Source organism: Mastigoproctus giganteus, chromosome 1 (assembly GCF_048544385.1).
Source record: "Mastigoproctus giganteus isolate SK-2022 chromosome 1, ASM4854438v1, whole genome shotgun sequence".
In the NCBI taxonomy this organism is placed as follows: Eukaryota; Metazoa; Arthropoda; class Arachnida; order Uropygi; family Thelyphonidae; genus Mastigoproctus; species Mastigoproctus giganteus.
Window position 1 is genome coordinate 54,568,051 of NC_143575.1, and position 15,072 is coordinate 54,583,122.

At 39.2% G+C, this 15,072-nt stretch overlaps 1 protein-coding gene across 3 annotated transcripts in view; it reads right to left on the bottom strand.

Annotated features, from left to right (window-relative positions):
- The window catches only part of LOC150090805 (telomerase protein component 1-like), an 827,340-nt gene that overhangs the window by 764,443 nt on the left and 47,825 nt on the right, over window positions 1-15,072 (bottom strand). For all 3 annotated transcript variants that reach the window (XM_090372947.1, XM_090372938.1, XM_090372956.1), the window contains exon 5: window positions 2,875-3,009. In XM_090372947.1, the coding sequence (XP_090229073.1) occupies window positions 2,875-3,009 (135 nt within the window). The remainder of the gene's footprint in view (window positions 1-2,874; window positions 3,010-15,072) is intronic.

A 15,072-nucleotide genomic window follows, 5' to 3' on the forward strand; every position in this document is an offset into this window, starting at 1 on the left:
GTTCTCCCAACTCCACTAATCACTTGGAGCTCTTTTTGACTACCTCTCTTTGCAACTTGACTTTCTCCAGTCCAACTTTCCTAATAGTGAGGTAATTTTCAATGGTGATTTTAATGTTCACAACTCCAGCTGGCTTCCGTTTTCTAGTCACAACGACCCAGCTGGTCGATATGCTGACGCTTTTGCAATTGCTGATCGCCTTACACAGATTTTTCATTTACCTAAAGAATACCGGACAATCCTAACCATACAATACGCTTGATCTTTTTCTCACAAACAACCCTTCGAAATACACTGTCAAAGTGAGTAGTCCTTTAGGCACCTCAGATCACGAATTAGTGATTGTCTCTTCTCCAATGGAGCCTTTATCTCATGGCTTTTCCCAACTTCTGATGTCAACGTTTGCTCAGATCGTGTCAGTGAAATTATTCTTGTAGGAATGGAATCCTTTATCCCACACTCCAGTTTAAAATCTCATTTTTCATCTAAACCTTGGTTTTCCAATAAGTGTGCCAAGGCCGTTCAGGAGAAGAATGTTGCATATCGTAATTCTTCAGTTTAATTTTTGCCTACACCAAAGCTCGCAACAGTTGTAAAGCAATTATTAATCAGTCCAAACTAGAGTTTGAACAGGCTAAGAGTAGAAAACTTGTTTCTTGCCCTAATGGTAGCTGAACATTCTGGTCTCTTGCCAAAGCTATTGGTCACAACTTTTGCCCATCTCTGCTCCCACCTCTCTCAAAACCAGATGGTTCTGTTGTCACTTCAGCCAAGGATAAAGCTGACCTGTCTGCATCCCATTTTTCTTCCAACTCATGTATTAATGATCTTGGTAAAACACCTCCCACCATTCCCAACATGCTCCATTCAATGCCTCCTGTGGTCTTCCGTCAAAAGGATGTCAGAAGGATTTTGACGAATCTTGATGCTAAGAAAGCTCCAGGTCCTGATGGTATTTCTCCACTTGTTCTCAAAACCAGTGCTCCTGAACTTACTCCTGTTCTTTGCCACCTTTCTTCACTTTCTGATTTCAAAGGTGTTTTTCCTTCTGCTTGGAAATTTGCTCATATCCAGCCAGTTCCGAAAAAGGGCGACAAATCCCTCCCATCCAATTATCGTCCCATTGCAATTACTTCTACTCTTTCTAAAGTAATGGAGAAATCAATTAACCGCCAACTCTTAAACTACCTAGAAACCTTCCATCTGATTAATGATCACCAGTATGGATTCCGTCAGTGTCAATCCACTGGTGATATTCTGGCTTATGTTACCCATTTATGTACAAATTCAATGGAAAAGTTTGGTGAAACACAAGCAGTTGCTCTTGACATCTAATTCAATGGAAAAGTTTGGTGAAACACAAGCAGTTGCTCTTGACATCTTAAAGGCCTTCGATCATGTTTGGCATAAAGGTCTTCTAAACAAATTTTCATCTCGTGATTTGCCAACTATTTTTTGTAATTGGTTATCCATTTTTCTCTCTGATCACTCACTGAGGGTGATGGTAGATGGCTCTCTGTCTTTAACTGCTGCACAAATGCTGGTGTCCCCCAAAGTTCAGTTCTTTCCCCCACTCTTTTCCTCTTGTATATTAATGACCTTCTTCCATTGACTGGAAATCCTATCCATAGTTTTGCTGATGATAGCACATTGCATTCCACTTTCCATTTTGAGAAACCTTGTCCTGCTCAATCAGCTTCAACTCCTCAAATATCCGCTATGAATTCCTTAAATGTTGATCTCCAGGTAATTCTCCAGTGGGGCAAAGACAACTTAGTTGATTTCAATCCTTCTAAAACTCAGTCTTGTCTTATATCTCACAAAAAGGATTCTTCTGCTCCTACACTTATCTTTGGTAACACTCCGATTTCTGGGCAAAATGATATCTCTTTTGGGGATTACCCTGACATCTAATCTCTCTTGGCGCAAGAACATCACAAATATTGCTTCCTCTGCATCTAAAACACTTGGTTTTCTCTTTCGCTCTTGGCATTACTTTTCTTCCAAACAGTTGTTCACTCTGTACAAATCACAAATCCGCCCTAGCATGGGAAACATTGTTCCCTCATCTGGGGCGGTGCCCCAAAAACCTCTCTCAGGCTTCTAGATTCCATTCAGAAGAGGGCAGTTAGGTTAATTAATGACTCATCTCTAACAGAGTCTCTCCACTCGTTGTCTCATAGGCATACTGTTTCTGCTGCATGCCTTTTCTATAGATACTTCCATGGGCACTGTTCTTCTGAATTGGCTCCTATAAATCCCACTCTCTCTCTCTTTCAAAACAGTCCGAACACGTGCCGCCACCAGCCAACATCCATTTACTGTCCAACTTCAAACTCACAGAACCAACTTTTCATTTTCCTCGTTTATTCATTCAACTGCCGTTTTCTGGAACAACCTTCTTTCATGTGTCTTTCCTGAAAATTACAGTTTACAGAAGTTCAAGTCTAATGTCAACAAATATCTTCTCTTATCTTCTCAACCTCCAACCCAAGCATGGTACTAAGTACTACAGGTACTTAATAAAAAAAAAATGAAAATAAAATTATCTCTGATGATTTTAGTTAATTTTTATTTAAATTTTTGTTAATCATCAAAAATTTATGTTTTGATGACTTTGGATTAAAGTGTTAAAAGGGAAAACTTTATCTTATGAAAAAACTGTAAATGATTAGTACATTTTAAATTACTTCTTTGAAGTTTTTGAAAATTTAAATATTGAAATAATATTCTAAGCAAAGTTAAAATAATAAAAAAATGTTTAATAAAAAAAAAAAAAAAACAATGAAAGCTAAATGAAATATAATGCAACATCCTATATATGTAATTGATATAAATTTTGTATTTAGAGCAAAAAACATTCCAAATACAAGCCTTGAGTATGAATTCAGGATCAAATTCAGACACAACATCTGCACAATAAATGAGTTGTTTTCTAGTGAGATCTGACCTTTTCTTGAAATTTGGCACATGAACAAGAGATGTACAAACTGTTGTCAACAATGAGAGCTAAAAAATAAAAAATTAAAAATTCATAATAGTTAGAATAAATGGAATAATATTATTTTTAAATCTGGAATAGATAAAACAAAGACACAAACAACAGTTAATGACTAAATTAATATTATTAAATCATATAAAGTCATTGTACATTTTAGGTAGAGTCTCTTTCTATACACAGCTATGACAAACTGGGTTTGCTACTTAGTGCATTAATCTCATATTATGGAGGTATTTCACCCAAGTGACTCTGGTTTTGCACTACTCTAAACAAAGGGCACTGCTCTAGTGGAGAAGATTAATGCACTCAGTGCAGTTTCTTTTTTGTTTTTTGTGAAAAAGTGTTGCTGTTTTTACTCTGTTTGTGATTTTAGAAAATAGTAACAGTATTTTTTATAAAAACTGGCTTGAATATCAGTTTTTGGTAATGAAGTTATCAAACAGTTGTTATTAATTAATATCTTTCATTCAGTATTATTTTATTAACTGTTTCCTTTTTCGCCAAGATTTATAATCATATAGCAATATATAATCTTAAGCATTTATATGCCATCAGGAATAAATAAAAGTAAAACCTGCAGAAAAGTAAAAGTCTTAATTATTTTTCATTTTTTTAAAGTTATTTACAATGTACAATGCTTTCTTACTTAAATGTTAATGAAAAAGAATTATTACATGGGATTGGTAGCACATAAAAAACATAAGCCAAAGTGCGTAACTTATTTATTAATATATTAATATGATTAAATTAATTAAGCAGACATAGTTAAGTCTAGGGCAAAAGCTTCAAGTCATGAAGGTTATATAAAGTCATTTTGCATGGTTGGGCATAATCTTTCTGCACACAGCTATGAGCAAACTGGGATTGCTACTACAGAAACAAAGAATCAAACAAGCCTGAGAAACCAGCTAAACTATAGGCAAGTCTAGAAACAACTCTGGAAACACCAAAAATGTTTCTATTTCATATTTGATACAGCAGATAAAATGAAATGCGGTACTGTCTAAGACACTAAATAAAAATTAAAATAAAACCGAAAACATTCAAAAATGCTCCAATGAAAATATATAAGCAGAATAGCAAAGGCATATGTCACTTTTTAGCATTAGTACAGGCATATGATACAAGAAAGCAAGATTATACAGCATCAGCCCAAAAAAAAAAAAAAAAAAAAAAAAAAACCTTCCCATTTCACTGATCCATTCGTTCCAAATGTTTGTCTAGTTCTGCCTTGAATTTATTTAAACTATCAACTTCTACAACAGCAGATGGAAGTTTGTTCCAGCAATCAACCACCCACTGGCTAAAGGTAAATTTCTGCACATATATTCTACAATTGTCCTTCTCAATTTGAATTTATGTCCCCTCGAATGATTAATCTTGGCAAGAGTAAGAATCCCATTAGCATTGAGCTCGCTCAAACCATTCAAGGCTTGGTTTGGTTTGGCTTGGATTTTACTGGTGCATTAGCAACTAAGGCTATAATGCGCCAAGACCAGGTAATATATAAAAATTTAACCTCTCAGTGACCTTATTAGTTAGGCCACCATGTCCAGATATATAATAAAAAATATATCAATAAAAGAAACAAAATAACATATAAATTTTAAATACGAGTAAAAACCTTTATTGATTTAAAAAAACTAAAAACAGCAGACACATTGTCATTGTCGGATAAAATCTGACTGAGTGTATACGGCTCAGTCAGATGATTAAAAGCAGTAAAACGGATATTGCTAAAATCTGGACAGTCAACTAAAATGTGTCTGATTGTTAAAATTGTGCCACAGGACTCACACATAGGAGGGTCATCAGCCCTCAGCAAAAAAGAATGAGTCAGATGACTATGTCCTATGCGGGTCCGGGCAAGAACAACTTCCTCCTTACGATTCCTGTGCAGACTAGACTGCCACGGTTCAATTACAGGCTTTATATGATATAGTTTATTCCCAGTCTGTCTATTCCACGAATCCTGCCATTGGGAATGTATCTTTTGGTGTATTATTTGCCTGTAGTCTGTAGCAATTATTATTGGGAATTGCTGATTTGGCTGCGGTGTCAGCCAAATCGTTTCCCCTAATCCCAATGTGGCTGGGAATCCAGCAGAAGCGGATATCATATTCACATTCACGGAGGAAGTGAATCTTCTGCTGAATGCAAGACAGAATTGGATGAGAATTAGATCTCACAGTTATTAAAGCCTGTAACACGCTGAGAGAGTCGGAATATAAAATGAACCGTTGGTATTGGCATTCACTAATGTGATCCAAGGCTAACTCTATAGCGTGCAGCTCTGCAGTAAAAATGCTGCATTCAGAGGGAATCTGCTCCGATGTAGTGCTGTCTGTAAAGACAGCAGCAGATCCCACATATGATTCCGACTTCGAGCCGTCTGTGTAAACTGACGCGAAGTCAGAACGTTCAGCTCGGTGTGCTGAATAAAGCTGCAGGTAGACAGACGATGGAGTGTCCGACTTACCCCAATTTCTAAGGGACAAGTCACATGCCGGGACATGAGCATGCCAGGGTGGAAGGGGTTGCTTTGGTGTTTGGGCAACCTTGTCTACCTTGATATCAAGTTCTTTGAGTAGGTCTTGGAGATGAATACCAAAAGGTCGGTTGGCAGTCTTACAGGTGTTGTACAAATTTTCCCATCGTGGCTCAAAAATGGATGGCCACGTAGGATGGTCTGGCAGGGATTTCAGTGACAACTTCTTACGTTGAAGCGATAACGGCGGTTCATTTCCTTCGACGTATAAGCTCTGGACTGGAGATGTTCGATATGCTCCAATAGCGGTACAGAGAGCCAGATGATGGACAGGATCCAGCCAACGAAGTACACAGTCTCTGGCCGAATTGTATACCAGGGACCCATAATCTAGTCTGGATCGTACAAGTGCACAGTAGATGCGTAGTAGGGTGCATCGATCCCCACCCCAAGATTTAGAGGAAAGAGAGTGCAGAATATTCAGCTCTCTTGTGCACTTTGTGCGGAGTTGACAGATGTGATCCAGAAAGGTCAACTTTTTATCAAATACGAATCCCAAAAATTTTGTGTCTGCCGCTACTGGAATAGCATTTTGTCCGAGTCTTAGTTCAAGTTCAGGATGAAGATTACGCTTACGACAAAAGTGTACGCGAACGGTCTTCTCCGGCGAGAACCCGAAGCCATTAGCAAGTGCCCAGGAATTAAGGCGATCAGTGGCTTTTTGCAGTTGTCTTTCAATAACCCTCATGTTGCATGACTGACAAAATATGCTAAAGTCATCAACATAGAGGGCACGGTTTACGGTTGGAGGAAGTTGTTCTGTGATGGAATTTACTTTGATGGCGAAAAGCGTGACACTTAAAACTGATCCCTGTGGTACTCCCTCCTCTTGGCTAAAGGAACAAGAGAGTGAGGATCCCACACGAACTTGGAAAGATTGATTGGCTAAAAAGTTTTTAATAAAAATGGGGAGTTGCCCCCTAAGACCAAGGCTATGCAGATCTTTTAAGATGCCAAATCTCCAAGTTGTGTCATACGCTTTCTCCATGTCAAAGAACACTGACACCAAGTGTTCGCGTTTTAGGAAAGCATCCTGGATGGATGTTTCCAATCTAATAAGATGGTCCAAAGTGGACCGGTTCCTTCGGAAGCTGCACTGGATGTTGGAGAGAAGGTCATTTGATTCTAAATACCAGATTAAATGAGAATTAACCATTCTCTCCAGGATTTTGCACAAACAGCTAGTCAGAGCAATAGGACGGTAATTTCTAGTGACTTTTGGATCCTGTCCTGGTTTAGCAAAGGCAAGAACGGTTGACTTGCGCCAGGAATCCGGAAACTGCCCTTCAATAAAGATTCTGTTATACAGAAGGAGCAGATAATCCATAGATTTTGTTGAAAGATGCTTAATCATTTCATAATGGATGCCATCTGGTCCAACAGCACTTGCTTTGGAAAGAGTGAGGGCTCTTTTCAGTTCCTGTATAGTAAATGCCTCGTTGTAGGGATAAAGGCTCTTAGACTTAAAATGAAGTGCCTGTTTTTCGATTTTATTTTTCAGGACCAGGAACTCTGGGGAATACGATGATGTTGCAGAGATGTTAGAAAATGTTTCCCCAAGAGAATTGGCTTTGCAGTTGGATCTGCAGTAGTGCATCTATTATAATCTAGGATTGAAGAAGGGTGGGATGTATATTTCCCTTCATTTTCCGGATTTTATCCCAGACCAACTTAGTACTAGTGGACTGAGTAATTGATGATGTAAAATTGATCCACGATTCCTTTTGATTCTGATGACGGATGTAGTGTGCTTTGGCTCGTGCGCGTTTAAAGGCTATAAGATTGGTCGTGGTAGGATATCTGCGGAATATCTCCCACGCTTTGTTTTGAGCCTTTTTTGCTGCTGTGGATTGGGAATTCCACCAAGGTTTGGGAAATGGTGAAAATCGGACAGATGTTTTTGGAACAGCATTCACAGCTGCTTGGACAATGATTTCTGTAATGTACATTACTGCATCATTGATAGGCTCCTGACTGACTGTACTTAGGTCAAAATTTGCCTGATGTTGGAAGGCAGGCCAGTCAGCCTGATCAATCTTCCACTGTGGTAACCTGAAAGGAAGACATGGTCTCCCACTGTGTAACAAGGTTGTCACAGGGAAGTGATCACTTCCATATGGGTTCTCATCCACTTCCCAAGTGAAAGAAATGAGTAGAGAAGGGGAGCAGATAGAGAGATCAATGGCAGAAAAGGTATGGGTAGGCATATGGAAGAAGGTGTTTGTTCCAGTATTTAGAAGGGAAAGGTCATTGTCATTTAGCATACGCTCTATGACTCGTCCCCTTCCATTGATGTTAGCACTACCCCACAGGGTGTTATGTCCATTAAAATCCCCGAAAAGTAAGAAAAGGGGAGGCAACTGCGTTACAAGATCATCAAGCTCTTCCTGGGAGATGTCAGTCCCAGGTGGCAAATAAATAGAACAGACAGTTAATAAAAATCCCACTGTAAGGTGAATTGCAACAGCCTCTATGGTAGTTGTAATTAGCAAGAGCTGAACTGGGGTACGGTTGTTCACAAGGATAGCCACTCCTCCGTGAGCAGGACCACCCGCAATTCTACCTTATGAAAAATTGTGATGTTATGCATGGTGGGATCATCTTTTGCCTTTTGATAAGTCTCCTGCAAGCAAAAGCAAACTGGCTCGTGCTTTTGCAGGAGGGCCTTGATGTCATCAGTATTTCGCCGGAATCCACGACAATTCCATTGTAGGAATTTAGCCATTATTTAGGCTTAGTGGGTCCATCAGGCGGCTTCCGAGGTGCTGAGGGCTTACTTTTGTCAGTCTTGGATTTATCTTTTTTTGGGAAGAATGGACGCTGTCCCGTGTCCATTTCTTCCTCCGCAAAGAGTTCCAAGACTGATTCATCCGGTACCTCCTTGTGCTTGACATCCATTGTTTCTGTTATTACTGTTGGCTCTTTACCACTTGGTTTTGGTAGTGGTGGAGCACTATGAGGTACGGATATAGGAGTGGCAGCTGACTGCATTTTTTTGGTGGGCTTTTGTGAACTCAATAAATAGCGTGCAATCGGAGTGAATGACTCTCTTGGTGATACAGTCATCTCAGTTTGCATACCAATAGCGCACTTCGCAGAAACCTTCTGGGCATATGAAGGCTTCCCGCTATTTACTGGTTGCATGCATTTTCTAGCCTCTGGGTAGGAGATATTCAGCTCTGTTTTCAGTTTTTGGATCTCTTTTTCATCCTTCCACCGCTGGCATGCTCTGGAGTAGGCAGGGTGCTCTCCTTGGCAATTTATACAGATCGGTTTGGAAGCTGAACATTCCTTGCTCTCGTGATCTTTCGAACCACATCGAGCACAGGCAGGGTTACCACGACAAGCCATTTGTGAGTGGCCGTATTTTTGGCATTTAAAACACCTCAGTGGGTTTGGGATGTAAAGCCTCACTGGGCAGTTTAAGTAGCCTGCCTTGATGGAACTTGGAGGCCGTGGGGTGTTAAATGTTATGATGAGAACTCGGGTAGGGACAAGATTCCCATCCTTCCGCATTGATATTCTCTTGACAGCCGTCACTCCTTGGTCTTTTAGTTCAGAGCAGATCTCTTCTTCAGAGACATGAAGAAGATCCCACTCTGAAATGACACCTCGTGAAGAGTTCAAAGTTTTGTGGGGTGTTACACTGATTGGTATTCCCCCTATGGATGTTGCATTCAGGATTCTTTCTGCTTGCTTTGTACTTGAAGCTTCGATTAAAAGATCGCCAGAATGCAGCCGTTTTACGGATTTTGGTGATCCTGCCAACCCTTCTAATCCTTTCTGGATAAAGAAGGGTGATATCTTCCCAATTGACTGCTCTCCGGTAGAATGGAGAATGAGGAAAAGTGGTGTTATAGATGGTGTTTTATCCTCAGTTCTGGCTCTTTTTGCAGAATTGCTCTCGCTCTCATCTGATCGATTAGGTAGGGCCTTGTTGGGACCCCAGAAGAAACTGGATTTAAATTACTCATAAGAGTAAAGAGAAAGTGTCTGATGCCTAAGTACCTCACCCACCGCGGAGCCATACGAGGGGACACCCACTCGTGAACTAGCAGGTACTGCATACACGAATGGCACACCGAGTTCGCTTAGGAGCATCATACCCACATTACCAATAAATCTTTATCCAGTCCCAGGACCATAGGGAGGGAGACTTATTGGAACGCAGTTGACACTAGCAGTAAAAAAACCACCCGCTGATTGATCCAAATCGGGCCAGTCCGGGACCTCCCGTCTTGTCGAAGCAGGGGCCAAAGTGGTGTATTAAGGCTGGGCCCCTCAACCACCAGGATCCCCCTTTCCGAAATCCATGGGTCACGCCGCACGGCTGCACACGCCGGATTCCAATGATGTAACCCTGGAACCAAGGTATGGGCGTTAGATCCCAGTGATGCTAATCTGGAAAACCAGCAGCATAACTGGGAGGTCCCCTCACCACGTACAGGTGCCCACGTCGAGGGGCCATTCAAGGCCTTATACACCTCAATCAGATTAGGCCTTGAATGGCCCCTCGACGTGGGCACCTGTACGTGGTGCCATTCAAGGCCTTATACACCTCAATCAGATTACCTCACAGGTGCCTAGTCTCCAGACACTGTAATTTGCAAAACTTAAGTCTTTCTTGATAAGAGCAACCCTTTGTTCCATTCACTAATCTTGTTGCCCTTCTCTGTACTCATTCCAGCAGCTTTACATCCTTTCTAAAATGAGGCCTCCAAATCATTTATTTATCCCTGCTTGAAAAATTCCTGTATATTACTGACAAGACACCATGAGCTACCCTTGCAGACCATCTGCACTGCTCAGAAAAATTCATATTTAACTGCACAATTACTCCCAGGTCCTTTTCATTCTCTACCACCCTGAGTGTAGCACCACACAGTAGATACGTTACTCTGGGATTACTGTACTCCATATACAATACTTTACATTTGTCAATGTAAAACTTCAGTTGCCACCTCTCAAGCCCATTTGCTCAACTTTTCTAGATGCTATTGCAGTATCATACTGTCATTAGTGTAATTAATAACCCTGCCAACGTCGTATCATCTGCAAACTTAGACGTTAAGCCTGATATACCTTCATCAATATCATTAATAAATACAAAAAAGAACAATGGACCCAACACTGAACCCTGGGGGATACCACTAAACATTAGTCCACGAAGAGCAGTGTCCATTGATTACCACTCTCTGTCTTCTCCCACTCAACCATCCCTTTATCAATAGCAGCAACTTGCTCTTAATGCCACACTGCTCCAATTTATACAGCAGTCTCCCAGGTGCAACATTATCAAAAGTCTTCCTAAGATCCAAGTATATATCAAAATTATTCTTTGCATCCAGTTCCTTTGAGACCATAGTATTATATTGGATATATCATAGTATCCAATCAAATTGGTCAGGCAAGTCTTCCCCTTAACAAACTCATGCTGTGTCCGAACTATAACCGAAGTATTGTCTAGATGATACTGCAGTGCTTCTTTAACCAGTGCCTCCATTAATTTCCCCGGAACAGAAGTTAAACTAACAGGTCTGTAATTACTTGTGTCTGGTGCCTCCGTAGCCAGGTGGGAAGGAGCAGCAGTGCGTAGCACATGCTTCTTGATTAGACCTGGGTTCGAGCCCGTCACCACCAAATATGGAGGATGCGGAAAGGTCAGGGAATGACCACCGCATATCCCTAGGAGCAATATGACCTTAGTTGCTAATGCTCCTAAAAAAAAACCAAAATAATAACAAATAATAAAATAATTACTAGTGTCATCCTTTGATCCTCCTTTGTGAATTGGGGTCACATTTCCAGTCCATGGTAATGGGTACCTCCCCTGAGTCCAAGGAAGCTCTATAATTATGGCCAAGGGTTTGTTTACTTCCTTTGCTGTCTTCTTTAATATTACCCCAGATGCCTTTCTTATGTTTATCTTCAACAATTTCTCCTCCACTTTGCTCTCAGTTATTAGAAAATCATCTAGCTCACAGCCAGAGTTTAATACACCTCGGGCATTTAATACTCCTCATGTGTAAATGTTGATGCAAAACACTCATTCAGTTTGTTAGCTACCTGAGCAGGATCATCAACAATTTAACCATCGATATCAAGTGGACCAATCTGATTAATCACCTTACTTCTAGAGCTTACACAAGTAAAGAACTCTTTGCTGTTTTTCTTTGCACCCTTTGCCTATGATTTCTTGTAATCTGACTTTGCCTGCCTAACTTTCTTTGTGACTTGATTACAGACCAGTTTTATCTGCAATAGGCTTTTGTGTCACCTGTTAATTTATATGTATCCCATGCATTTTTCTTCTCTGCCACATGTCTCATTAGTTCATCTGAAATCCATTTAAGCCTAAACCTTGAACAATATTTCTTAGTTGGTATGAAAAGCCTAGTCTTTCAAGATTAATTCTTTGAATGCAATTTTACCCTACAATTCAATATTTATTGTACAAAGCTTAAAAAACACACATACGTAGCTTCTGAGTATGGTGATTTTCATCACTTTGAAAAAAATATATATTTTATCTTATATTTTAGCTAATATTATTTTATTGTATATAACAATTCTATGACAATATACCTATAAATTTAACTGGTGGTCTTTCTAACTTTTTTAGTCTTGCATGGCTGGCCAAACTCTGTGAGCAGTGGTAAGCAATCACACAAAAAAATTTAAAAAATAAAATAATTAAAAACAAATTTTATGAAATGTACTTCCAAAAACACAAATGTGCTCCCCATTTGTGTTTTTGGAAGTACATTTCATTTCATTCATATAAATGTGCCTCAACATCATTATGTTTACAAAGAATAATTGAAACACTATTAAAAATAAATATAATCATTTTTGAGGTGTGGCAGCATGTGTGTAAAGCATCTATTTATATGCCCTGTCTGTCAATCCACATATAATAACTCCACACCTGGTAGATGGGTTTTCATAAAATTTTATATTTAGCTATTTCAGAAAGACCAATTTTATTAAAATTGGACCAATCTCACAATTATTTCTTTTTTTCATACATATCACATCACATAGGCTATCAATATACCATATAGTGTAACTCAGTGATTTTCAACCGTGATGCCGGAACAACATTCCAGGGGTGCCATGTAATTTGCATTTCAGTTAATTAAACTTCTTTTTTTTTTTTCTTTTAAATTTATATACACTTAATTATGACCACCCCTATGAAAACTGAATGGGACCCGTTGACCACGTGAGGTACGAGAGTGCGGAGTTAGTCAACCTACGTATGGTTCAGTAGGTAGTAAAATTCCGAGCGTGATGGGTAAAAGGAAGGATTTATCAGACTTTGATAAAGGACAGATTGTGGGAGCTTGCTGAGCTGGTGCCTTGATTTCCCAAAAGGCTGAACTGGTGGGGTGCTTGAGAGCCGCCATTGTCAAAGTGTACCAGGACTGGCGTTGAAATAGTTAAACAACAACCCGTTGGCAAAACTGCAAAGGTCTGCAAAATGTTGATGTTAGAGGTGAGCTCCGGGTCTGACAACTCTTACAGGCAAACAGGTGCAGCGCTGTTGAAGAGTTGACTACCCAATACAACATGGGCCAACCCACAACAATACCTGGCATGAACATGCATCACACGTTCACATGTATGGGCTATACCAGCAGACGAACCCTACGGCATCCTCTCTTAACCAAGGTTCATCAGTGTAAAAGAACAAAGAGCATGCAATTTGGATGTTAGAAGGCTGGAAAAAGGTGTGCTGGTCGGATGAGTCACATTATTTACTCCACACCGCAGGTGGTCGTGTACTGATTTGGCATCAACAACATGAGGCTCTTCATCCAACATGCATGGTATCAAAAGTGTAGGCCGGTGGAGGCAGTTGTATGGTGTGGGGCATGTTTCACTAGCAGAAACTTGGACCTCTGGTGTATGTGAAACAACGTATCACTGGTCTCCATTATCATCAACTGCTTGCTGACTGCTATGTTACACTTTTTCCCGAATGGCGATGGTGTCTTCCAAGATGACAATGCGCCGAGCCATCGGGCACTTGATGTGCAAGAATGTTTTGAGGAACACAGTTCTGACTTCCAGCATATCGATTGGCCTCTGAATTCCCCCAATATCAATCCCATAGAGCACTTGTGGGACACTATGGAAAGGCATATCAGGCATCTGGATACACCAATCAGCTCCATACCTGCATTGCTAGCTGCATTACCCATGGTTAGCCATACCTCCCGAACGCTTCCGATATCTTGTTGCATCAATGCCACATCAGATAGCTGATGTACTGAGGGCAAAAGGAGGACCTATGTAGATGGTCATAATTCAGTGATCACTCAGTGTATTTATTTCATTATAAAAAGGTACATCCTTATTATTGTGTTCCATAAACCACAATGACAGTATTTCCATAATGTCGACTGATTGTTCTATTTACAATTCCAAAATAAATTTTTTAAAAAAATACAAAAAACCTCATATTATAAAAGATAACAGTGTCATTACAAACAATATTATGTTTTGGTTAGCCTTTTGTGCTCCCTTGTCGAGATGACACAAACATGTGCCCTAGGACTTATGTATCAAATTAAGCTCCACGATAAGTTGTTTATGTATATTGAAGATATATTTGGCTACTTGAAAGAAATCTTTATTTGGATATATCATATTTCCTGGAAATAAAAACGTTTTAAATTTCCTTCGTGGCAACAAGACATGGCACTGCATTGCATGCAGAAATTAATTAGAGTGGTAGGGTAAGCACACAGTGGAAGTTGCATGGTGCAAAAGGTTAAAGAGAAAAAAAACAATCTTAGAAAAATCTGATATTAATTTTCATTACAATAATATGACTAAAGAGATTAGTGAATAATCAAGTGATATGTTTATCTACATAATGAATATCCTCATATTGCAAAAATTGTTGTGGTAATTCCGTTGCAATTTTCTTCATCTTACCTTTTTGAGTTAGGATTTTATGTGCTTACCACTATAAAAACTGACAAGAGGGAAAGACTACAAATGATTGAGGAAGAAATGCGAGTGGGACTCCCATATTCCACCTAATATCAAAAAGATCTGCAAATCACACTACGCACAAATATCTGATTGAAAAGTTTCTCAAGTGTTTAAATACCTTCCATTGTACAGTATCTTTATAAATTTTGTGTTGATCTATAACTGATGTTTATTTAGTATCTCTATATAAAGAATAAACATATTATATAAGTATATATAATTTGTATTATGAATTGTAATTTTGTTTATAATTATATGATTATAATAACTGTCATATAACATTTTTTTAATATTAGATATATATACAGTCAGACTTGATTATAACAAGCATTAAGGGACCAACAAAATTACCTTGTTATAACCATTACTCACCATATTAGTGACGTGTTAAATCTACCTCCTATTTTTTTAATTCTCAATAACAATAAAAAGATAGATTCAAAAACAAAAGAAATAGAGAGAAAAAAAATATTAGTACAGTACAGCAGGCCCCCGTTATAACGCGGTTTGCTTTACG